Raw genomic sequence first — 27,217 nt, 5'->3', positions numbered from 1 at the left:
CACCAATTTGTGGAATTCTTGGATGTGACATTTGAAATCTATTCCAATCCCTTCTTAATTTTACAGATGACAAAGCTGATGACTAGGAAAGTTAATTGCATTGATCATGATCATACAGCTAGTGAGTGACTGACCTGGGTGTAAAATCATTATTTTAGCTAAATACAAGGTTGCTTCCCTTCCACTATGCCATGCTACTCCTTTAACCCCCCTATAATCTGTGACCTATAAATACAAAAAATGTGAGCAAGTAATATCATCATGCTATATTCTATCGAAGTAGCATGCATTACTCTTAGAATTTCAGAGTTGAAAAGGACTTCAGAAGCTTATCCAGTGTATATATGAAAGAAATCTTGCTATATTATAGTTAGGGGATTACCCAGACTTTACTTAAAGATGTCTAGAGACTTCCAAAGGCAGCCCAACCTTTAGGATAAGCTTGAGAGTGGATAGAGTAGAAATGAGAGAGAGAGGAAGGAAGGGAGGGTGTAAGGTGTGTGTAAAGTGTGTGTAAGGTGAAATGAATGTGGTGTAAAACAAAATGACATTAATTACCTATGTATGAGTTGAAGAGTGACTCCTGGTCTATGTTGATAAAAGGGAGTTTTCTCATTGAGAATACCGTACATCAATGAAATCATTGAGCGGTTGCAAAAAACATAATCAAAACATGTTTTTACATCAAGTGAGAGGACTTTTAAAGCACTTTGCAAACTTTAAAGTGTTGTATAAATACTAGTTATTATTATATAAGTGAACATGTGTATATATTATAATCCAGAACTAAACACAGTATTAAAGCTATGGTTTTGTCAGTACAGAGTTAACCATCATTCTGTTCTTACTCTTACAAGTTATTTTATCAATGCAGCAAAGATAACATTAGTTTTTATTGTTTTGTTTTGGGGTTTTTTGCTGTCTTTAGTAAATGAATGAGTAATTAAACTTGCAGTTCACTAAAACCTACATATTATCTAACCATACCTCCTTTTGAATTGTGAAATCGGTTTTTTGATCCAAGCATAAAAAAATTCTAAGTTAATTTTCATAGCTTGAGTCCAGTGACCAGATCTTTTTAAATCTTGACAAATTTATTCCATGTCTTAGTTGTCATTACTATCATTGTATCATCAAGTTTGATAAGGATATCATCTATGCCAGTAAAAGATTAAGAGCAGGGAATATATGTAGTTTTTACTTGGCCAGAATTTATCAATTCAGTCTACCAACAAATGTTACTTAAGCTTTCACTCCGGGTCAGGCAGGCATTGTGCCAGGTGGTGGGGACACAAATACGAAGAATGAGATTGTCTCTGCTTCCAAACTTAGGTTCTGAGAAAGAGAAGGTAGCGAAGATGTTCATTTCAGGTGAGAGGAATGGGCGGTATTAAAGCTTAGAAAAAGGAAATGGAACATCACGGTAAAGGAACAGAAAAGGTCCGTTTGAATGGACTTGAGAGTGCTGGGTGGAGAATGTGGAATGAGGCTTGTTGAAGATTTATGTTTATATTCTTAGTGATTTCTTCATTAATTAGGACAGATCCTGGTCATAGTAGCTATAGAACATCTAGACTCTGGGACTACTCAGAGCCATCACAGAACTTTGGTGCAACATATTTCTTTATGGGTAACCCAGGTGGGTATTTTCTGTGGTGGTGTAATTGATTCAACGAGCCCATCCATAAAAGTGTGTGACATTCCCATAAGTATATATAGGATCTAAAGGAGTGTGGACTCAAAATTTTAGATTGTACTGTTCCCCCAAAATATAGTGGAGTTTTTCTATTGAGCTTTTTGTAAGAACTTGAATCTGCATTTCTTCATTAACTCTATCCTCTACAGAGACAAAAAACGGTTCTTGATCTCAAGGAGCTCATTGTCTCTTGGAAGAGACAACATGCAAAATAACTCTGGACAAATGAGATAACAGGGAAGGCATTAAAAAGTATTGAGAAAGGCTTCCTATAGAAGGTGGTATTTTAGGTGGGATTTAAATGAAGTTAGAAAAGCTAGCAAGCAGAGATGAAGATAATTCCAGTTGCAGTGGGGAGGGACAGCCATTGAGAATGCATGGAGTGGTTCAAGAAACAAGGAAACTTATTGCTGGAGTATAAAGTATGAGGTCCTGCTGGGTAGGTGATGATGGCATGAAAGGAAACTTTATTCAAGGCAGTCTCCTGTTCTCAAGTGATTTTTTTCTCAAGAGTTTGATTAGAGACTTCCAGGCGTTTAAAATCATGTAGTTTGCTGGTTTTGTCCAAGTTTCCCAGCAAATCCAAACTTCCTTAGAGAGGTTTCTATATTTCACTGCCTTTCAAAGACGTGTAAATTGATCAGATTTTTTTTGCACTTAGATTATTCCTTAATAGGATTTTGAACTATGTTGCCTGCATAAGGTGTTAGTACATCTTGTCACACTTTTTTAAATCGGATGAGATAGTTATCTGAGTTGGGGACCTTAAGAAGATGGTTAAGTTATTTTAAGAATTATTTTATAACTTCATTTCGAAATAAGTATTTTTTGTAATTCTGGTATTGAGGCAACGAGGTAGTGCGAAATATGAGTGCTACACCTTGAATCAAGAAGACCTGAGTTCTGGAGCAGCTAGGTTGCACAGTAGATAGAGCACCAGCTCTGAAGTCAGGAGGACATGAGTTCAAATGTGACCTCAGACACTTAACACTTCCTAGCTGTGTGGCTCTGGCCAAGTCACTTAATCCCAATTGCCTCAGAAAAAAAAAAAAAGCTCTAAGTTTAAATTCATCCTTATATACTTGGTCGGTCGCTCTCAGACAATCTAACCTCTTAGTTTCCTCATCTTTAAATTCATCAACTTGATGAATTAAAAAACCTAAGAAGAGGGTTTGGGGGTTTACCATGCTGCTAAATTAATAATATGTTTAAGAACCTCTGGATTTGCCTGATTCCCTCTCTTCCCCACACAATTCATACCTAAACACTTACACAGATAGTTATCCTTTTTACATCATGACTTTTCCCATCGCAATTTCAATACATTGTGGGTCAGCAAAAGAAATAGCAAATTCAGGGGCAGCTAGGTAGGCAGTGGATAGAGTACCAGCCCTGAAGTCAGGAGAACTTGAGTTCAAATCTGGTCTCAGAAACAACACTTCCTTACTGTGTGATCCTGGGCAAGTCACTTAATCCCAATTGCCTCAGACAAAAAAAAAACAAAACACACACACACACATACACACACACATACACACACACCAGCAAGTTGGGGGGAATTTTGTGGAAGCTAGAGATGACATGCAAAGGCCAGCAAATGACAGAAAAAGTTTAGAAACTCAGAAATGTATTAAATATATATATAGTTTTGCACAATTTCAACATTTTTTCTTTTAATATAATTCAGACTTTTCTGTAACGAAGGGAAGGCCAAAATATTTTACACAAATTTTCTAGATTTGGTGGGGGAAAAGGGGATGGAATTGTTCTAACTGCTTTTAAATGCTTTTAGAATGAATAGATGTTAAACTGGAAACAAAATCACTTTTTCTGGAGGCAGACCTTTGAAAACTTCCTGTCCAAGTGGCATTGAACAATGAACACGATCCAATTCTGTAACTTTAAAATGTAGTCTGCCATCACTTTGATGAAGCCAGTAAAAGCTGGCTTTATTTGTTCACTTTTCTAGCTTCGTTAAATAATGGACAGTAACGTGGGCATAATATATGGGGTCTCATATGTGGGCACTAATAATACACCTTAGAATTTGGTCAGACTCATGAGCTTTCGAGTTTTGGATAGTGTGCCATTTTCTTTGTCAGAACATTTGCCCTCCCGCTGTATGATTGAGTTACCTAGAGATAGCTAGGTGGCAGAGGAGAGCTCTGGATCCAGAGTCAAGATGACCAGAGTTCAAATGTGGCTTCAGACACTTAGTAGTTGAGCAAGTCACAACATCTGTCATACTTCGTGACCTCAATTATAAAATGGAGATAATAATCTTACAAGATGTTATGGAGAGCAGATGAATATTTGTAAAGCATCCCCTTTTAATCTCAACCCAGCCTTCTCCACAGTATTTTGGATGTTAATGGTGGCTCAGTAACACCTGGAAAACAAATGGATGAGTGAAAAATTAGGGCTTGGTTCTGGGAATATAAATGCAAAAATGAAGCTCCCTGCCTTCTCAAGGAACTTACACACCACATATCCCTAACAGAGGACTAGACTATCGGTATCTCTTCACCATTTATTTTTTCTTGAAAGCACCATACTAGGTTCTGCCATACTTCAATTATTTACAAATGAGCTTTCTGTCCATTTTGGAGATTATCTGAAGCTGAAAAGTGTCTCATGTCTCAAGGTCTGGATCTCGACAGGGTAATATACCAAGTTTACAAGTTCAAATTCAATAACTTGTACTTATGGTAAAGCTGGTATTTTGATAATTTTGGATTAAAGCCCAGTTCTGAGAAATATCTTGAGAAAAATTGAGTATTATGAAGCAACAATTCAGTGAAACTAACTTAGGAACACTCATTTTCCTTTGAAAAGGTAGGTGGTTGGAAGCTTGCAGCTGTTCTGGTTGGGTATCTTAAAACAGAATCATCTCTGATAAAGTTGTCTTACAACTGTAGTATATCAGTTCCTGACCTTGTGAAGTCAACCGCAGGGCTTGCTCAAGGCCACATGGAGAAAAGAAGGCAAGGCAGCAGAATGATATCTGAAAACAAAGAACATGCTCTTATCTAATTGGGTTTTTTTCATCACACATAAAGGATTGGCCTGAAACCATCATGCAATTACACCACCCAAAGACAAGGCTTAGCTCCAGTTCCTTGCTTCAGTTTAGTGTTACAAAAACACGTATGAAGGGAGCCCTGGAAGTAGCTTTACCAAATGAGTGTGGTAGGAGAGAGAATCTGGCACTTAGGCTGAAAATATAAAAAGAAAAAAAAATCCTAATATAGAGAAGAAATAATTAACTAGAAGCTCTAGAGGTAAATTCAGGAGAATAACTCAAGTAGAACCTATTTAATGTCTTGGTTACAGGGACTCCTAGAGGGTCTAATGAGAAGTGAAACAGACTTTTTTTCAAAGAATTTAGAGCAGGAGATGGGAAGCAAGGGGTGAAGGGAGAGAAAGTAGGAAGCTCAAGACAAAAATGGAAAATTTATTCAAGTGATGGACTCTCAAAAACAGAATGAGGAAATGAGACAAAATTAAAACATTCATTAGAAGAAAAAAATGGGGAATATACTATCAAAAACAGGCTGGGAAGAGAATATTTTTTTTCAATATTCTGCAAAATAAAATCTGTACTTGAAAATGCCAAAATCATGAGAACCTCAGAGCAAAGTAAAAAGAAACTTAAAAACATCCAAGAATATCATAGCCCAAATCCTTAGCTTTCAGGTCAAAGAAAAAACTTGAATTTAAAAAGCTGAAGTAACAATCAGAGAAGAATATGTTGTAAACTACCTGATAAAGAGGAATTTTGGGAATTCAAATTTTTAAAAGGTTTACAAACAAGGACATTCTTCAAAACTAGTTATTTTATGGTGGAGGTGGAGGAAAGGATAGATCTTCCCTACCAAAGAAAACTTTCAAGTTTTCTTGGAACTTGGGTAATATTTTGAAACAAGCATTAGACATAAGAAAAATGTAGAAAGGTAACTACATGTGAGTAATTTGAAATGGCTAAGTAATGATCATGGAATTACTTTTTACTAGGAGAGGGATAACACTTGAGAAATTTTTATAATCCAGCTATCTTCAAGCTTTACAAAGATTTAAAAGCAAATGAACAAACTAGGATTCTTGTGTGATTTTTTGTTAATTTTTTTAAAAGAGAAAAGAGAAGGGGGGAAGAATGGTTAAGGAATAAATGAAGAAAATAGAATTTACTACTCATAATTGGGACTTGGCAGAACCAATATGCAGAGATAGAATCTCTTAGAACTGGTTTAAAAAAAAAAGGTTTAAATGTACTCAAGAATTTGGTGTGAAAATCTGTTAGATTCAATAGGGAAATAGTAGCATGAGGAAAATCTAAAAAGAGAGTAGAATAGTTATGGGAAGCTAGTAACACAAATTTCAGCAATGGAGGGATAATGAGAGGATTTTTAAAAGCATTGGACCTTCTGGGGTTGGCTTAAGAGGAAAGACAGAAGCTGGATAAAACCACTCTCATGGCAGAATACTAGTGCTGATTTTAATCTTTTCCCTCCCCTTTTTAGCAAAGGGATCTGGGGACAAAAGATTATGACAGAGGGGATGTGAAGTTTTTGCAAATTGGATGAACTTACCTATAAAACAAATGGGTATCAGTGTGAATTAGCAATCAGTCAATGTTAGACTTGCTAGAATTAGGGATCTAGTAAGTTGTTTACAAGAAATGTTTAAAACAACATTCACACTTAAAATGAACTGGAGCAGAATTCTATGTGACTTGTGAATTAAGATCTTCAAACTAGGGCCAGCTAGGTGGTGCAGTGGATAGAGCACCAGCCCTGAAGTCAGGAGGACCTGAGTTCAAATCTGGTCTCAGAAAATTAATACTTCCCAGATGTGTGACCCTAGGCAAGTCACTTAACCCCAATTACCTCAGCAAAAAAGAAAAATCTCAAACTAAAAAAACTTGTTGTAAGACATAAAGAAGCTATTATGCTTAAAGACATAATGAAACAGTAAACATAGGGACTAGATTTGTGAATTTATCATTAAAGAAATCTCCATGATAAGGAAACTATCAGGTCAGTTGTGATCTCTGCAAATCAAAGAATTACTTACAGCCCCTGGAAAATTAAATGATTTGCTAAGCTGGTATTCACAAGGCAGACTTGAAGGCAGCTCTTCCTGGCTTTGAAGACATATTTTTATCCTTTATACGATATTTTGTACCAAGTAGTTAAAGAATAAGCAACTTTGAATCACTCAGAGAAATAAATAGATGGCAATACTATGACAGTAGGAGACTTCAGTGCTCACCTTTCAGATCTAGACAAATCTAACAAAAATATAAGAAGTTATGGGCAGCTAGGTGGCACAATAGATAGAGCACCAGCCCTGAAGTCAAGAGGACCTGAGTTCAAATCTGGTCTCAGAAAATTAATACTTCCCAGATGTGTGACCCTAGGCAAGTCACTTAACCTCAACTGCCTCAGTAAAAGAAAAAAAAAATTATGGACCTAAGTAGAATTTTACAAAAGTTAACCATGATAAACCTCTAGTGATTACTAAAGAGAATCAAAAAAAGTTATGACTGTGATTTTTGCATGACAGCAACACAAAAGTTAATTATGTGCTAGGGTATAAAGAACTTTCAATGAAAAAAGACAGGAATTGTCAACAGTAGTAGTAAGTAGTAAACATTTTGTGCTTTACCAAATCATGAAAATTATAATCAATAAAGGGCCTCTGAAAAAAAATTCCATTAAATGGAGACTAAGGTGATATAATTGATGGAGTATTGAATCTGGATTCAGGAAGACTGACTTCAAATGTGACTATAGACAGTAGTTTGTGACTCTACAAAAGTCTTTTAACTTCTGCTTGCCTTGTAATAAGGAGGATAACAACATCTACTCCTGAAGGTAGTGAGGAGGAAAATGAGATAGTGTATGTAATGACTAGCATTACGCATGTAATGGAAAAACAATAAAATTCTTTCCAGTAAGATCAAACAAGCCCTTGTTACATACATGTTACATACAGTCCTTGACTGTAATATATATATATATAACATGTGTAATACAAGCATACACATATACATAGATACACACACATATATATACACACATGGGCATATGTGTTTTTTGTATGCGTGTGTGTGTGTGTGTGTGAGAGAGAGAGAGAGAGAGAGAGAGAGGGAGGGAGAGAAACAAGTGACCCATTTAGTTTACCAAATGAATTCTTATCCTATCTTATGGGGTTATTACTCATTGTATATAAACAAAATCATTTACATCTACGGCTAATATACAGGACAATTGATTATACAAAAAAAATTTCACTTAAAATCATGAAAACATTTTAAAAAAGTTATTTCATAATGTGTAATTAATTGTAACTTGCAATTCTTTATAAATAAACCTTGAATCAAGATAAAAATCTGTACAGTACAGGTTCTGTTGGAGTTACAACCAGAGTCTCTTGCACACAAGTTTACCATCTCTGGAGGGGTGATGAGGGATACATCATAGTACTTTGCCGCCTTCTATTTTTTTTTTTTTCATATTGTCTATTATGCATGCTGTGGTAGGTCTGCTGGAGATCCATAAAAGATGGTTTAAGACTTTCCAAAGTGTATCTTGTTTTTGGATGGACGATTCAGGTCAGTTTTTCCCAGTAATTATATAGAGTGCTACATGAAGGGCAGTTTTCCTAGTAACTGATGGCAAATATTTCTGGTGTGGGTCAACATCAATTAAACTTTATTCACTCAGAAATATTACTGAACTTTAACTTTAGAATTGTCCTGTTGCTGATGCAAAAGACCCTGAGGGAGAAACTGGTTGGACTGTTAGTGTTCTGAGGTCAAAAGCAAACATTTTCAAGATCAGGTACTCCATTCTTGCTTTTTTGTGTGTTTGTGTCATCTGTGTCGTACAGAAACTCAGCCACTTCTCCTAGTTAATTTATTTATTTTTAATACACATTACGAATCATATTGGGAGAGAAAAATCAGAACAAAAGGGAAAAAGCCACGGGAGAGAGAAAGACAGAAAAAAGAAGTGAACATAGCATGAGTTGATTTACATTTAGTCTCTTTGTCCTTTTTCTGGATGCAGATGGCATTTTCTGTCCAGACTCTATTGGGATTGCCTTGGATCACTTTCCCCCTGAGAAGAATCAAACCTTTCATAATTGATCATCCCACATTCTTGCTGTTATTTGTTGTGACCAGCACAACACAAATGGGCCAGTGGCGGTTGAAAATAAGGAGACGGGGTTGCTGATAATTCAACAGAGCGAATGGTGTTGCTTATAGCTCTTAAAACTATATATTATGGAAAGCATTGATTTGTGACCAAATCTGCTTTCTGTTTTTTATGATCTAATTCTCTGAAGCATATTATTAATTTCTAGGGACTCAATCTTATGTAAAGTTCACAATGCCCCAGTAAATGTGCCAGGACCTTATGCTTTCTCATGATTTCAAGCTTAAATGCATTCTTGATTCATCTTAGGCGGAAGGAAACATCCTCCGTCACTGAAGTTTTTAGCTTCCTGGGAGTTATCTACAGTTATGGTGTTTGGCTTAGCCTCAGTTCCTTTTTTTTTCCCCCGGAGACAATTGGGGTTAAGTGACTTTGGAACCTTTTTTATATGGCAATAAATTGTTTTGATTTCTTCATTGGAAAACCGTCTATTCATACACTTTGATCATTTATCAATTGGAGAATTAGAGATCTGACAAAGTTCTTTCCATATTTTAGATATGGGACCTTTATTTGACATAGTATAAAACATTTCCCAAAATTTCTACTTTCCTTCTAATCTTGGCTATATTTATTTTATTTGTACAAAACTTTAAAAAATGTCATCAAAATTATTCATTTTGCACCTAATTTTGCTCTCTTTTGTTTATTCATAAATTGTTTACCTATCCATAAGTCTGATAATATGGTCTATATTATTGTAATTTTTAAAAATAAAATTCTATTTATATTTAGGTCATGTATCCATTTAGACATTATCTTGGTAAATGGTGTGAAATATTGGTTCTATGCCTAGTTTCTGTCATTATTTTTCAGGTTTCCCAACTTAAAAAAAATCAAATAAGGAATTATTGTCCACAATCTTAAGTCTTTATATTTTGTGGTGTTCTCTTCTTTAAAATATAATGGTTCTCTCTGAGCAGGTTTCTTGGGGAGGTTTTCTGGAGGCAGCCTTAGTTTCAGTTAAAAGTAATAATCATTTCAAATGCTGATAAAATGCAAATGTTTATTTTCTCCTTCCTTGGGCCCAGGTAGCTTTCTTAGAGGCCTATCTCTCAGCTTGGTTCCAAGAGCTCCCTCCAAATGTCTTCAAATCCAAAGGTTTGTCCTTCAGCCTCCAGCCAGCACAAAGGTGGAAAATGGAATGAATCTCTTGTCTCCTTGCCTGGGGCTGGGTAGCTTTCTGGAGAGCCTTTTAGACCAGCCTTGGTCTCAGTGGGGGAAGTACAGGAGCCCAGCCACCACAATGTGTGAGATGAAGTGAATGAATCTGTCTTGCCTCCGAGAGAGGGCTTGTGGGCTTCTGTATCTCCCAGAGTGCTCCTGGCTCTTAATCTCCCAGAGTGCTCTGTGGCCCTAAGAGCTTCTTGCTTATATGAGCTCTCTAAAGGTGTGAACACAAGCATTGTTTCTATCAGCTCTACTTAGTATCTTGTTTCTTCTGGCCCATAACACCTCCTTGTAAGATCAGATCAATCATACTGAACTATGCTAAATTAGATAATTATTGTCTCTATCAATTCTAATGACTTAACAGCTTGTAAGGATTCTAACAACATTTATCAACTACAAGATTATTATAAGTTTGCAGCTGTAAATTGTATACCTTCTCTACGCCATTGATATTTCTTTCTATTTCTTAGCCAGTACTAAGTATTTTTTTTTTTTTTGATATTTACTATCTTGTAATACAGCCTAAGATTTAATACTGCTAAACATCTTTTCCTTACACTTTTTTCCATTCCTTTGATATTCTTGACTTTTTTGTTTTCTCCAAATGAATTTTGTTTTTGCTTTTTCTAATTTAGTAAACTAATTTTTTGGTAATTTAACTGGTATAGCATTCTGCCACGCCCATCCCTTGATTCTGCTGCCCCAGCATTACAGTTTTGTTTTGTTCCACTATTTTGCAAAGATTTTTTGTGCTCTATATCCTCTTGGAACCAATGCAATGAGTTTTTCTCACATGGCTATATGTATCAATTCTGATACATTATTTATTTATTTGTTTTTTAAGTAACTTTTTATTGATAGAACTCATGCCAGGGTAATTTTTTACAGCATTATCCCTTGCATTCACTTCTGTTCCGATTTTCCCCTTCCCTCCCTCCACCCCCTCCCCCAGATGGCAAGCAATCCTTCACATGTTGAATAGATTACAGTATATCTTAGATACAATATATGTGTGCAGAACCGAACAGTTTTCTTGTTGCACAGGGAGAATTGAATTCAGAAGGTATAAATAACTCAGGAAGAAAAACAAAAATGCAAGCAGTTTATATTCATCTCCCAGTGTTCTTTCTTTGGGTGTAGCTGCTTCTGCCCATCTTTGATCAATTGAAACTGAATTAGCTCTCTTTATCAAAGAGATCCACTTCCATCAGAATACATCCTCAAACAGTATCATTGTTGAGGTATATAATGATCTCCTGGTTCTGCTCATTTCACTCAGCATCAGTTCATGTAAGTCTTGTCAGAACTCTCTGTATTCATCCCGCTGGTCATTCCTTACAGAACAATAATATTCCATAACGTTCATATACCACAATTTACTCAAACATTCTCCAATTGATGGGCATCCATTCATTTTCCAGCTTCTAGCCACTACAAAGAGGGCTGCCACAAACATTTTGGCACATACAGGTCCCTTTCCTTTCTTTAGTATCTCTTTGGGGTATAAGCCCAGTAGAGACACTGCTGGATCAAAGGGTATGCACAGTTTGATAACTTTTTGAGCATAGTTCCAAATTGCTCTCCAGAATGGTTGGATGTGTTCACAATTCCACCAACAATGTCTGATATATTATTTTCAAAAACAGATTATATGTTTTGTACACATAGTAAGGATCAGAAGCAGAATTCAGCCTTCTTTTTGAAAAATCTTTTTATATCACAATCACAAATATTTCAATATACAAAGAATAATAAGTTGTATATGAAATTATGAATGTTATGTAGCTTATTGTTTAAAGTCTATGGTAATTGAAGGTAAAATTGTGGTTTGTGTCATTTTCAAAACTTTTGGTTTTTCGTATTAGATGCAATTTTTTTTGCATCAGTCTCTATGCATCCTGTCTTCAAGATTCATATGTTTTGTCTGCAAAGAGCATATTTTCTTTTAATGTTCCTGTTTTGCCTCTCTTCTAGATTGTCTTTTACTTCTGTGTGTTTGTCTTCCCAATCTCTTATTCTCCCTCATTTCTTTGGTGAGATTTGCCATGGCAGATTGAAATTTTTCTATTCTGCTCCTTATTTTTGCTAGGGAGGACATTAATTCTCCTCTCATAATTCCTTTTTTAAAGCATTCAGGAGCACTGTATTGTGATTTCATGTTTTTTCCAACTTCCACAGGTTCCTCTGTCTCACAAGTCTTTTGTTTTGCAGTATTTATTTGTTGTTGCTGTTGTTGTTTCTCATTTATTCTTACTTTAGGATTGTCAGAATTGGTCCTAGCTGAATATTAGGTTTTTCCTTCAGGCTTCAAAGAATGCTATATAACCTCCAATATGTACAGTATCCTGTCCTGGTGACCTGACCGACTTCTTCTGTTCCTTAGTTCTTTGGATTGACACCAACACTTCCAAGGCTGCTTTCTATAGCACTGGCCATTTAGAGTTTTCTAGCCTTTAGCTTGCTTTTTACTCCTAAAGAATTGTTGTCAAACTGGCTATAGAGGTCCAAGCAGTATGGCCTGTCTAGTCAGCAACCTGGCTCAGAAGAGATTGAGTAGACGCGAACAAGTGAGGATGCAATAAGTATAGCCAGTTTATTGTTACAGCATACAGATTTTTATAGCTCTAAAGTGCATTATTAGAACATTAAAAAATTAGATTTAGTCCATGTTCTCATATCCATATGATTGTGGCAAATTTCATGTTCCCTTGAAGTAAACCTCTGAAACCATACATTTGTGCAAAAAATTACAGGAACTTATGAAAGGTCAGTGGAAAGCTATTTTCCAGACGATAACATGAGTTCGGCATCGAACTCCTCCTGAGCTCTTAACACTTCCCCCTTTTTTGTTTCCTAATTCTCTACACCTTTCGGTCATGGCTTTCTAAATGGAAAACTCGATCATGTACATTTTTTACAGTGAGGGACATTGGCGTCATAATAGCAAACAATTTCAATATTCCAGGTAAGCAACAGATTAAAAAAAGAAATATCATGTCGAGTACAACAAACATTAATATATCATGCACCCATGTGCCAATAATTGTTGGATGTTTAAACCAGTCAATAATCTTTTCGGCTATTTTTGAAGCTATCAAATTCTGATCAGCGGTTTTATGTTGTATCTCTTGTTATTTTTTCATTTTTGTTGAGGCAATTGGGGTTAAGTGACTTGCCCAGGGTTACAATTCACGTAGTACATGATCAGCTTATGTTCTGTACCATCCCTTCATTTTTACTGGCATCAGTGCATACAAAAGTCTAGTAATGATAAATATCAATTTTTCTGGTCCTAGTCTTGAAATACAATTAGTAACGATGCAATTATTACAAGTAACATTGTATGGGCCTGTAGCATTGAAAGGTCCTGCAGGGTCCCATGATTTCAAAATGCTAAGAGAGGTGTTAAATCCTACCATAAAGACATGACTCTTTTAAACAAGCAAAGAATGTCGATTCTTTATACCACCAACTGTCTCCCTTTGGTGTTTTAGAACTCAAAGTGACATTGTCCATGGCTGCTTCCATATCGTTGGTCAGTTGGTCCATATCAGCTGGACACCACAAGAGGTGTCTGTGTGGAACTGGATACCCCTGATAGATGGTAAAGTCCTCAGAGCTATTTTGCCAGCTCTGCAAAGTGGTATTTTGCTCTATCAAGTAAGTCCATTTTGGAGTTCTACGGTCCACAAAGGATGGGTCTGTGAAGGCATTGTCCCACAGACCATGGGTAAATTTAACTTGTTCCAGTGGTTACAGGTTCATTAATAAATTCACATGAATAATCTCATTCATTGTACAATTATAATCCTGTAGTTCTATTGGGCCTTTTCCCCACTTTCTTTTATATTTGAACATAATACAATCGCCCTCTAATACCTGTCTGTACCCAATGTTTACGCCATCCTTGATAGGAGCCAGAAGAAAAAATTGTTGGAGGGGTAAGAGCTAAACCTGAGAAATTAAAGCCATGTACAGGAGTGTAATTTTCTGTTTTTGGAACTTAAATTCTGTTATAACTTCCTCAGAGAAGCCGTCCCTTGTAATTCAACTTCTGGAAGAAGTTCTCACCGAATATTACCCTAGTCCATGGGGGATGGGAGACAAAAGCCCAATAACTTTTCTCAGCTCTACCTCTACCCAGCTGCAGTTGACTCATGGTGATGATCAGATCAAGAATCAGTTTTTTCCTTCTCTTGTTCCTTTTTCTGGTTCTCTTTTTCTCTTGTGGCTTTTTTGTTGGCATCTTTGCAATGTTCATCTCTTTCTTTTTCTTCCACAATTAACGTGTTCTTTCCTGGGATTCACATTTGTTTTCTCCTTCATCTGTGGAGATACAAGCATACCCTTGTCCTCTGATTATGATCCTATCTGGTCCCTTCCAACAACCATCTTTGCTGTCTTCACATAATTTTTGGTAATTTTGCTATGATTTTGCCTGTATCTCTGTTTCTAAAATGTTTTTCAGCCAGTCTTAACCGATTCATATATCTATTTACCTTTCTGTAAGGTTGTTCCATTGCCTCCTCACTCCTTTTTTGTTTTCCCAAAATTCCTCCTTTCATCTATAGCCTGGCCTGTGGGGTTGCAAGGAATCCCTGTAATATATTGGATCTACATTTCGAGGAAAAATTTCTTGAACTGAGAGCTGGTGTATACATGGCCATTGTCTGTTTTTATTTGATGAGGTGCTCCTAACACCACAAATGCAGCAAATAGGTGATCAATAACATGTTTTATAGTTTCTTCTATTAAAGAAGTGACAAAAGTGAATGTGGAAAAACGTACAAATTTTTGCCTGCTAAAAGAATTTATATGAATAAGCCCATTTGGCATAAGTCTGTGGGTTGACTTCCTGAAGGATTTACTCCTGCACTCCTTGGAGAGAGATAGATCACACATTTTCCACAAGATTTTACTATTTTTACTATTTAAAGAGTTTAAAACTTTTAAGGTGTGGGATGACATAAAAAGCTCTTTATTCTTTTGTTGCATCAGTGAAAACATTCGTGGTTGTCTGTATGGGTGTTCTCCTGACTATTCTTTCTGTTACTCATTCTTGTTTTCCCATGAATTTTAAAATAGAGATATTAGATTCATGTTTGAGTGGACAAGTTATAATACTTCATGTTATTTGCTATTCTCCGTTCCCTTGGTTGAGCTTTTCTACTTGATCCTGAATGTACAGAGTATTAATGTTCTGTGGCTCTTATCCAGAAAAAAATCCCTCTACTTTTTGCTTTTCTTATTAAATTTGCTACTAGATCTGGATAGGGTTTGATATTTCAACTTGGTTTATTTATTTATATAGCCATTCTGTAATTCCTTGTTCTTGACTTAATACCCCTGTAGGTGAATATTTTGTACTTAAAATTTTTTATCCTATAATGAGATCCCTGTTGTCTGACTATACTATCTTTCATGATTTTAGCCTCCATCTTTTCTAAATGCTTCAGGAGTCAGCTAGCTGTCTTTTGGATTGCAAATTTGAACTTCGGGCCAGGAGATCATTAAAAAAGGTCACATTAATGCAGCTAGAATCCCAATCATATTCCTGATCCAATTTCTACATATCATTTAGAGTCTGAATTTTGTCTTCCTAATGCTTAATTTCTGTGATTGTACTGATTCTGATTCTACTTTACATCCTAGGTAACTATATGATGGCTCCCTTTGAACCTTCTTGATGAGGACAATACAGCCTCGCCCAGAAGAGCATCTACATTTCCTGGGATAGACTCTGTTCCCACACATTATTCACCTTTTGGATGCAAAACCTACATTTCCTGGGAAAGACTCTTTTCCCACACCCTATCTCAAGTATGCAAAACCCAAATTGTTTTGTTTCTGTATAAGAGTAAGCCCTGAGAAAATGTCTCTTGGCAATTCTTTGACATTGCCCACCAAGTGAATATCTTGTGTCTCTCTCTTTAATTAAGTGCCTTTTCTTATCACAGCCTTTTGTGTTTCTCCCTTCCAACTTGCCCTAAATTGGTGTTCTGGAGAACTAGGAGACCAACCCATATTCTTGCCATGATCCATACCTCATCATTCTCTTCTGCAATGAGAAGTCCTGACTTCTGCATCTTGATCCTTGTGTTTACCAATATTTCTTCCAGCTTTCATTTGACTGGATGTGTACACAAAATATCACCCATATAATGAATAATGTATGCCTTAGGGTATCTTTTTCTTATGGGTTCTAAAACTTGAGTATCATAGTTTTGACACATTGTGGGACTATTTTTCATCTTTTGTGGTAGCCCGGTCCATGTATATCTTTCATGAGGGGGCCTTTAGATTTTCTGATGGTACGAAAAATGCAAAATATTGTACATCATCTGGATGTAATTTTATGGCATAAAAACAATCTTTTAGGACTAGAATCCACAATGGCCAGTGTTTTGGTTCCATTGCTGGAGTCCTGGTTGTAGAGCTCTCATGTCTTCCATGGTCTCATTTACTTTTCTTAAGTCTGTTAACATTCTTCATTTCCTTGACTTCTTTTTTATAGCAACTATTGGAGAATTATATGGACTATTTGTTTTTACTAGGCGTCCTGTTTGTAATTGTTCTTATATTATTTCTCGAAGAGCGATTAATTTCTCTTTATTTAGGAGGCCACTGCGCAACCCAAATGGGACCAGTGTTTTTCTAATTTATTTTATCGGCATGCTTTTTTGAAAGCCCTTAAACAGTGACCCTCATCAAAAATTTGTTTGATGGTGACTTTCATATCTTATAAAACGTCCCTTCTCCAAAATGCCATAGGGAAAGAATAATTTGTAAAGTTGAAAATACCTTGTTCTTGTTCTCCAAGTTAGTTTTCTCTTACTCTTTCCTGGCCTATTTATTTTCCCTACTTCTTGCATGTTGATACCACTCTCCTCTGCTTCCCATGGCCTACACCACTGAGCACTGTTTATAACTGAAACTCCAGTGTCTATTAATCCCTAAATATATCCTTCTACCTCAATAATCATTATGGGTCTATCCTCTACTATTTCTTGGACCCAGTATATTTCTTCTGATTCTTTGTTTCCTAATAGTATTAATAGTTCTAAAATCTTATCTCCAGGGATGATATAAAAAGGTTGTGGCTCTGTATTAAATATTCTTACCTTAAATTTTCCTTCTGCTATTTCATTAATTATGGGCTCTGTCATAATTTCTGTGAATTGTGCTTCCTCTGTGAGTGTTATTACTTTTTTTTTTACTTTTCTCCATTTTATTTTCTGGTTGTATTATTTCTTGTTTTTCTGTGCTAAGGGGAATACTTTCTACTCTTATTTTATTCATACTGCCTTTTTCCATAGTGCCTTCTGCTATTTCCCCTTTTCTTTGTTTTAGTTGAAAGTGTACAAAGGTATTGTTGGCTACGTGCTGTGTAATTTGTACTGCTCGGGTTATTTGGGAAGGGCCTGGAGCTGGGCCCCAAACAAAGTTTCTCTAATTATGTCTACATTCTACAATGGAACCCTATTTTTTTTTTTTTTTTGCATTTTAGACATATTAAAACTGATCTAGATAGCTTCCCCTTCTTATTTCTGCATTGTTTCTTATAATCACCCGGAAGCCCACATCGGAAACAACTTCCTTTAGGCTCTTGGGCCTTTTGAAATTGTCTAGGTTTTTTGTTGTCATTCATGACAGCTTCATTAAACTAGACAACACTCACTCCCACACTTTCATGAATTAAATCCTCAATTCCAGCATCCTTTGAAAGTGTAGAAAAAGCTCTTTTATAATCTGTGGTGGAATTTTCCAAAGTCAATTATCTAAGTGAAAGATCTGATGCTTGTCCTCCACTTATGATCCTATTAACGGATAGTTGTAATTTTAATACAAAATCTGCAAAGCTCTCTAGAGGTTCTTGTATTATCTTTACAAAGGATTGCTTTTGGTCTTTTGGTACTATTATTTATTTCCAGGCTCCTATGACACAATTTGCTATTTTTGAGTACACCTGAAGTGTGTATCCTAAATTGTCTTTGGGGATTGGCATTGTTTTCTTTTCTTTTTTTTTAAATAACTTTTTATTGACAGAACCCATACCAGGGTAATTTTTTACAGCATTATCCCTTGTACTCGCTTCTATTCCGATTTTTCCCCTCCCTCCCTCCACCCCCTCCACCAGATGGCAAGCAGTTCTTTACATGTTGAATAGGTTACAGTATATCCTAGATACAATATATGTGTGCAGAATTGAACAGTTCTCTTGTTGCACAGGGAGAATTGGATTCAGAAGGTATAAATGACCCTGGAAGAAAAACAAAAATGCAAGCAGTTCACATTCATTTCCCAGTGTTCTTTCTTTGGGTGTAGCTGCTTCTGTCCATCCTTGATCAATTGAAACTAAATTAGCTCTCTTTATCAAAGAGATCCCCTTCCATCAGAATACATCGTCAAACAGTATCGTTGTTGAGGTATATAATGATCTCCTGGTTCTGCTCATTTCACTTAGCATCAGTTCATGTAAGTCTCGCCAGTCCTCTCTGTATTCATCTCGCCGGTCATTCCTTACAGAACAATAATATTCCATAACGTTCATATACAACAATTTACTCAGCCATTCTCCAATGGATGGGCATCCATTCATTTTCCAGCTTCCAGCCACTACAAACAGGGCTGCCACAAACATTTTGACACATACAGGTCCCTTTCCCTTCTTTAGTATCTCTTTGGGGTATAAGCCCAGTAGAAACACTGCTGGGTCGAAGGGTATGGCATTGTTTTCTACTCCTGCCAACTGATCATAAACTGCTCCTATCGTATCCTGGGGCATCATGTTATTCATAGCTTGCTCATGGTACTTGTTCACAAATTCTACCAGCCACTGGAGATTCTCTCCTGGTGACAGACGTGGCTTTGCTAACTGTCTTGGATCATATGGTGTTAATGCTTGGGAGGCCAGATGGTCAAGAAGAGAAGGTGATGTTGAGCCGTAGTAGCTTTCTTTAGTTCTTTGATAATACCTAAATTCAAAGCTTCAAATGATCTATTTTGTTGCCTTTCTATGACTACTGGACAACAGAAAGTGGTGTTTTTGAATTCAGATCTTCTCCCTCCTTTTTCACTCTGAAAAGTTTTTTGGATTGATGTGAAGCTTTTTAACTCCAAGTCTTTTGGTTTTTGAGCTGCTTCCTCTATTGCTCCACTAGTTGGTGCAAGATAACTAAAGCTGGGAATCGATAGAATGATAGGATTAAGGCAGAACCACAGGTGGACTAGGCCATTCTTCCTATTTCTGTGTCTGCTTACTTTCTTTCTGACAATTTAAATCAAAATTTCTAACTTCCTGCAATTCTTCTGGCTCAGTTAAGCATATTTTTATGATCTTGTAAAGTGAAAACATTTCTACAAGAAATAGCTCTGGTCCTACCTCAGAACAATATGCAGTCATTTGTCCCCCTACTAATTTCTAATCTTCTAAAGTTACTTGTTCCTTTCTTGGGAACCATGGGAGAAGATCTTCTGAATTCAAAAACAGCGTTTTCTATTGTCCAGTAGTCATAGAAAGGCAACAAAATAGATCATCTGAAGCTTTGAATTTAGGTATTGTCAAAGAACTAAAGAAAGCTACTACGGCTCAACATCACCTTCTCTTCTTGACCATCTGGCCTCCCAAGCATTAACACCATATGATACGAGTGTTTCTAAAAAAATTTCCTACATCCTTTTTGTGTATTTCTAAACTCTTTTTCTTAGCCAATTTCTCTAAAAGTTTTACATCTTGACCAGAGTTTTGGTCAAGTTCCTTAGAAATCTTTTCCCATGTTACACCTGATTCTATGCTTGGACCTATGGATGAGAAAGTGAAACTGTACCAGACATTGGCTTCTCCTCAAGCTTTCTCCTTACCATGATTCAGGTGCCCTCCATGGGGTTTTTCAGAGTCTTCAAGGAGGTTTTTTTGTCTGAAGGAATACTCTAGCAACTTGTTTGCATCAGGTCCCTGTGCAGAGTGTCACTTGCTACAACAAGGCTTCTGTACTCCGCAACCTGGCTCACAAGAGAATAAGTCAGGCAAAGAGACCTAACTCAGTTTCAATTGATCAAGGATGGACAGAAGCAGCTACACCCAAAGAAAGAACACTGGGAAATGAATGTAAACTGTTTGCATTTTTGTTTTTCTTCCCGGGTTATTTTTACCTTCTGAATCCAATTCTCCCTGTGTAACAAGAGAACTGTTTGGTTCTGCACACATATATTGTATCTAGGATATACTGCGACATATCCAACATATATAGGACTGCTTGCCATCAAAGGGAGGGAGTAGAGGGAGGGAGGGGAAAAATCGAAACAGAAGTGATAAGGGATAATGCTGTAAAAAATTATCCTGGCATGGATTCTGTCAATAAAAAGTTATTATTTAAAAAAAAGAGAGAGAGAATGAGTTGGGGTGCAATAAGCAGTTTATTATTAGAGCATATAAATTTTTATAGCCCCAAACTGCATTATTAGAATATGAGAAAAAATAGATTTGGTCAATGCCCTCTTATCCACGTGTTAATGGCAAGTTTTATGTTCCCTTGAAGTAAACTCCTGAAGCCAGGCATTTGTGCAATAATTTCAGGAACTTATGAAAAGTCATTGGAAAGGTATGTTCTAGGAGATACGCGAGCTCAGCAAAAGTCTTTTGATCCAGCACTGAACTCCTGAGCTCTCAACAATAGACCATGGAAACAGGTACAATTGCTTTATCTTTGGTCCATGATTTCTATTTGGGGGAGGTCTGAGAAGTTGTGGGGATTGAAGAAAATTACGTATAGTCTGCCATCTTGTGGCTTATGTGACACAGAAGTCCTCAACAAGCCTTATGGAGTGATTATTGGTTATGCTAATAATCTGTGTTCTGAAGTTTTTCAAAGCTGGGTTCCTTTACATTACTGTGGTTATCATGGATATTGTTCTGGTTCTACTCACTACAGTCTGCAGCATTTACTTAATCTTTTTTTCATTTCTTGTGGAACAATTATGTACAGTTATCCAGCTCTTTCCCACGTGCAGGGAACACCATTTTGACGACACTCTGTACATATATTTTTCATCTTTGTTTTTTTAGGGAATATGCCTAATAGTAGCATTGATGAGGTGTTGGGTAACTAGGTGGATTTGGCAAAAACAGCCAACTGATAAATATTGATAAGATAACTCTCTAAGGCAAGCAGGGAAGAGCTCTGATGGGGATTAGCCCCACCTACTCCTAGGGAGGTCTTAGGTAACCTCACCTTACTGTATCCAATTAGATGTCAAAACTCTGAAGTTAAATTTCCCCCCATAAATTTCCCCATGACCCATGCTATCTTTGCTGAAGCCCTTGTGGGTTAGCCCACGTGTGGTCTCTTTCCTTCCATCTCCTCCCCCATGTCTCATGGTATCTTTTTTCTCTTTATAGCTAACTTTTTTAGGGTACTAATGGCATGTTTCTGCATTCCCTTTCTCCTAGTCAATTGTGGGTTCCACTAGGGAACTTGGCTTTCCCATTGTTAACTATATGTTCTCCCAAATCTATTTTATATTTACCATTTCTGGTGTCTACTGTATCTTTCATTTTATCGGTAACCTCTTCTCATAAATAAATTTACTTTTTGCTGGAAACGCGCTTTGAATTCTTCACATGAGCAAACCCCAGCATTTGGCGCCAGTTGCTCTCCTCAATCCACCATTCGGTGCTGTATCTCAAACACATTGGCATTATTGGATCGAAAGGTTCACACAGCTTCATAACCTTTTGAGTATAGTTCCAACCTGTTTTCGAAACTGGTCAGACTAATATAGTAGTCTACCAACAATGTAGTAGTGTACCTCTACTTCCAGAACTCTTCCAATTGCCATTTAATCTTTTGTCATCTGTGCCAATCTGGTGTGAAGCACTTTCTTTTCTCACATGGTTGTGGATAACCTACATTTCTTTATTTGAATTTATTTTCTTTTACCAATTGTCTATAAGGGAATGGTTCTTGTTCTTTTATGTATTTTTATCACTATGTCTTAAATAATAAACTTTGTCAAAATTTTTGTTGCTGAATAAGTTATGGTACATGAATGTAATGAAATACTATTGTTTTATAAGAAATGATGACCAAGCTGATTTCAGAAAAGCCTGGAAAGACTTACTTGAACTGATGCTGAGTGAAATGATAGCCTTAGCTCTTTTCAGCAATTCAATGATCCAAAGCAATTTCTTTTCTCTCTCTCTCTCTCTCTCTCTCTTTCTTTCTTTCTTTCTTTTTTTTTTTTTTTTGTTTTGTTTATTTTGCTTTTTGCCGAGGCAATTAGGATTAAGTGACTTGCCCAAGATCACATAGCTAGGAAGTATTAAGTGCCTGAGACCAAATCTGAACTCAGGTCCTCCTGACTTCAGGGCTGGTACTCTATCCACTGTACCACCTAGCTGTCCCAGGTTCAAAGCAATTTAAATAAACTTTGGATGAGAAATGCCATCCACATTTAAAGAGAGAACTATGGAGACTGAACATGTGAATTCAGACATACTATTTTCACCTTTTTTTTTTTTTCTTTCTTGTGGTTTTTCCCACTTAATCTGATTTTTCTTTCCCAATGTGACTCACAGGGAAATATGTTAAAAATTAGACATATAACCTATATCAGATTGCTTGCTAGCAAGAGGGAGGAGAAAGCAAAGGAGGGAGAGATTAAAAAATTGGAACTCAAAAATCTTATAAAAATGAAAGTTGAAAGCCATCTTTATATGTAACTGGAAAAATAGTGTATTATTAAAATTTAAAATGTTTGCCCCTAAAATTTTCCCAATTAGCTGCCTACTAATTCTAATTATAGTTTTTTTTCTCATATAAAACTTTTTCAATTTTATATAAATAATGCTGCCCATTTTCTAGGATAATTTCTATCCTTTTAATGAATTCTTCTACTAGTCATAATTGTGAGAAGTATTCCCTTATCTTCTGGCTTTTTTATGACATTTTATTTTTAAGTAATATATCCATTTAGCACTTGTGGCATGTAGTGTGAGACAGACTGCTTTTGTTTTCCTAGGTTATAGTTAAGAATATGAAGAATTCTTACCCTAGTAGCTTATGTCCTTGCTTATAAGAGATTAAGTTGCTATGTTCAATTATTTGGGGTTCCTGGCCACCTAATTTTTTCTGTTTATCTAGTTTTCCATTTTTTTAACCAGTAAAAAGTAGTTTTGACTATTGATCTAGTCAGTTAACAAAGATTTAGGTAAGTGCTTTGGATACAAAGAAAGGCCAAAATAGTCCTTGCCCCCAAAGATCACAATAAAATGGGGGAGATGGCTTGTAAATAAGAAGATAAAACATACAAGTGGATTGAAGATAATCTCAGATGGCAAGGCACTAGAATTTGGGGGGTATTAAGAAGACTTCTTGAAAAAAGTGTTTGAGCCAAGTCAATGTAGCCAGATATCCAAGACATAGCAGTAAGGAAGAGTTCTAAACATAGAGAACAATGTAAAAGTATGGAACTGGGAGATAGAGTATCATGTCTGAGAAAAAACATGTAGGTCAGTGTAATTGGATCATTGAGCATTTGAAGGGGAGTAAAGTATGGATTAGGAAAATGTTTTTAGAGAAGGGGCAGCTAAATGGCCAGTGGATAGAGCACCAGCCCTGAAGTCAGGAAGACCTCAGTTCAAATGTGACTTCAGACACTTAACACTTCCTAGTTGTGTGACCCCAGTTGCCTTAGCGCAAAACAAACATAGAAGACTGTTTACGAAGAGCTTTAAATGTTAAAGAAGGCTTTCTATTTGATTCTGGTGATAATAAAGTGCCATTTTAGGGCCATGACATAATCAGATATATATATGCTTTATAAACATCATTTTGGCAGTTAGAGGATAGATCAGAAGAGAGACGTAAAGTCCGAGACTAATTACAATACTCTTGCAGTAATCCAAGAAAAAAGTCATCAGGGTCCGAACTACTTTCTGTAAGTGAAGGGAAGGGGACCTATACAAGAGTGTTATGTCATAGGGAAGAAACTAGAAGATTTAGCTATGGATTGGACATATGGAGTAAGAGTGAGAGGACACTAAACCTGAACTACAGGGAGGATGGTGATGCTTTTATCAGTAACAGTAGGGAGAGTATGGGTAAATTATGAGTTGTTTCGCACATGGTGAGAAAGCCAATTTGGCATGTTGAAAGGCAGTTAGTGATGTGGAATTATACACAGTAGAGTGATTAGGATTTTATATACCCATCTGGTATTTGAATGCCAAAAGTATACTCGCCAAAGACTGTTTTACGGAGCTCACACAGGTCAAGAGCTCGCATAGTGGTCAGAAAAAGCAACACAAGTATCTCTTAAAAACTTTGGAATTGATCGCTTAACATGGGAGATACAGGCACAGGACCATCCACCATGACATGCCCTCATTAGAAAAGGCTGATATCGTAGGTGTATGCTATCATATCATTAGTTTCAATTAATTTTTTGACTTAATCTCTAGGGGTTTTTAAAGCAAACAATCATGTGATCTCCAAAATAGCAATATTCTTGTTTTTTTGCTAAGCAGTGACAACTGATATTCCCGTTTTATTCTTGATTTAATTAGAAAGGCTTCTAGTGTTTTTCTACTAGAGATAATGTCAGTTTTTGGTTTTAGAAAGCTTATCATATTAAGAAAATTCTGTTTACTTTATGATCCTGTTTCTCAATGTCTTTAACATGTGTTGTATTTTGCTAAAAATCTTTTCTGTATTTGATATAATCAAGGAATTTTGATTTTTGATTATTGACAGTCTATTATTAAACTAGCTCTGAATTCTTTGTATAAATCCAATCTGGTCTTCTGACTATATGGTATTCTTTGCTAATATTTCATCTAATATTCATTACAAATATTAATAGGTATTAATAGGTTTTTTCCTGCCTAACTTCCAATTGGTTTGTGTATCTGGGCCATATTTCTCTCATTAGTTTGATAAAACTCTTTTTTTTTTTTTCATCTTTTAAAAATAAATTGTTTCATGTATTCCATTGGTTTTTGAGTATTTGATAGAATGTGCACAAAAATCCATCTGGACTAGATTTTTTCCTTTAGGACTTATGACTTGTTCAAGTTCTTAATCTTAAATCACATCATTTTATAAAAGTGTTCATAGTATAGAAAAGGAAGCCAAAGCACAGAGAGTGACTTACTCAGAATCCTACTGCTGGGGTCTGAAACAGGTTTCAAATCCATGTAAATCCAGTGTCTTCTTATACCATGCTCTTTCATCCTCATCCATGTATCAGCTTTGTTGATAAATAATAGGAATAAAAATAACTTTTTTTCTTCACCTGCTGAATTTTTAAAATATATTTTGATTTTATCAAACTAGCTAATGGTTTATGTATTTTGTTAGTCTTTAAGTTAGCTTAATAATCTTTAAGCTTCCTAGCTTTATTATCTCATGTAAAAATTATCTTCTCTCTGGTTTGCAGAATTGTTATTTTGGTATTTGTATTTGGGGGAAGGAGGAGGAAAGGGCTTCTAGCTTTCAAAGTTTCATCAATTTTTTTTTATTTGATAAAATTTAATAGTTGGCTATTTGACTCACTTAATTCCTTAAGATTATATTATTCAGCTTTAAGTTTGAATTTTCTTAAAATTCTTCTAGTGAACTATAATTGAATTGAATTACATCAATAAAAATATTTCATATTTTATTTCATGGATTTTTCAAACCCTTGCCTAGTCAAATTTTGCAAAGGTGACAGATAAAGCTGAATATAAAGGCTTCATTAATTGCCTATGGTTTATTATATCCAACTTTTCTAAAAGTTGACCATATCAATTATTTTAAACAATTATTAAGACTAGTTCTCAAAGGGTTATGCAAATGTTGGAAACAATTATTATACCATTTCTCTCCTTATGGTTATATTTTTTAAGTTTTCACATACTTTGTTATTTGATGCTGATGTTATATTCAGTATTGATACTGTCTCTAAAGAGATTACTTTCTCTCTTTTAACCATATTTGTTTTAACTGTTGCCATGTCTGAAGCTATAATTTCCACCTGTTTTGTTTTTTTTTAATTCACCTGAAGCAAAATAATCTACATTATCCTGTCGCTCTAACTGTAGACAAATTTTTATCCCAGAATAGTTGTAAGCATAAACTAATACCTTAAATTGATTCCCCTAATTGTTCCAGTTTCTCTTCTAATGCTTCTTGTTTGCTTCTAAGCACCCCTCTTGCATCTGTAAGAATCAATTCCCCATTTATCCAAGTTTCCTCTTGGAATGCTAAATCACAAATTATCAAGGAGAAAGACTCCAAACCCCTTTCTTTAAAAGGTTTAAACTAGGTACAGCTAGGAGACACTGAGAGTTTAAAACATTCAGGGTGTGTGTGTGTGTGTGTGTGTGTGTTTTAAGAGCAAATGTGCAACTCTTTCCCAAGAGAAAGAGTTCTCTGCTCTAACAAGAAAGCACCCACTTGTTCTCCAAGGAATAAGTAAAATAAACAACAACACTGGAGCTATCAGTGAAAAGGTGACCTACTAATGATCAGAAGGAAAACAACAGCAGTAGTGGGTAATGACTCAGTACTTAGGTATATTGGATCAGCTGTATGTTAACTTGGTAAGAACCAAAAATGGAATCTTTCCCATTTCATATACCCAAGACATAAAAGAGTACCTAAGACTCGCCAAAGTCTACTTTAGATGAATCACAGAGGCACAAATAGTACTAACAGAAGGAACCCAGACAGCAGTTCCAATTATGAAATCTTTAGTAAGAAACTAGAGAGATCATTAGAGCAGATGATATTTTTCTCTCTGCTCTCTCATTAGAGACAAGAGATGCAGAAAAATGACTTAGAAAGTAAACTCGTAGCTAAAAAAGACTTTGAGGATGGGATTTGGATTTCTAAACCATGGTTTAAAAAACAAATACAAAAAGGCAAGCTACCGGACAGGGATATTAATGTATTTTTCTGATGTCTTATAACATCATCAAAATGATTCAAATTAGAAATAGAGAAAACTCAATGTCTATCACTATGCTAGATATAAAAAGATCAGACTTAATGAAAGAAAAAGAATGGCATCTGAGACATCCAAAAAACCAAAGCTGACAAAATATAAGAAAGGAATCAAACTAAAACTTAAATATACATAC

At 35.9% G+C, this 27,217-nt stretch overlaps 1 protein-coding gene across 2 annotated transcripts in view; it reads left to right on the top strand.

Annotated features, from left to right (window-relative positions):
- The window catches only part of LOC127556638 (zinc finger protein 713-like), a 53,388-nt gene that overhangs the window by 16,704 nt on the left and 9,467 nt on the right, over positions 1-27,217 (top strand). The window contains exon 4 of one of the 2 annotated variants that reach the window (XM_051989907.1): positions 15,745-18,260. The exons of the other annotated variant lie outside the window; for it this stretch is intronic. Coding sequence (XP_051845867.1) covers positions 15,745-15,779 — 35 coding nt within the window. The 3' untranslated portion in view covers positions 15,780-18,260. Of the gene's footprint in view, positions 1-15,744; positions 18,261-27,217 lie in introns of those variants that run through there. 2 annotated transcript variants of the gene reach the window in all.

Source organism: Antechinus flavipes, chromosome 3 (genome assembly GCF_016432865.1).
Source record: "Antechinus flavipes isolate AdamAnt ecotype Samford, QLD, Australia chromosome 3, AdamAnt_v2, whole genome shotgun sequence".
In the NCBI taxonomy this organism is placed as follows: Eukaryota; Metazoa; Chordata; class Mammalia; order Dasyuromorphia; family Dasyuridae; genus Antechinus; species Antechinus flavipes.
This window is presented reverse-complemented; position numbering and strand designations above follow the sequence as displayed.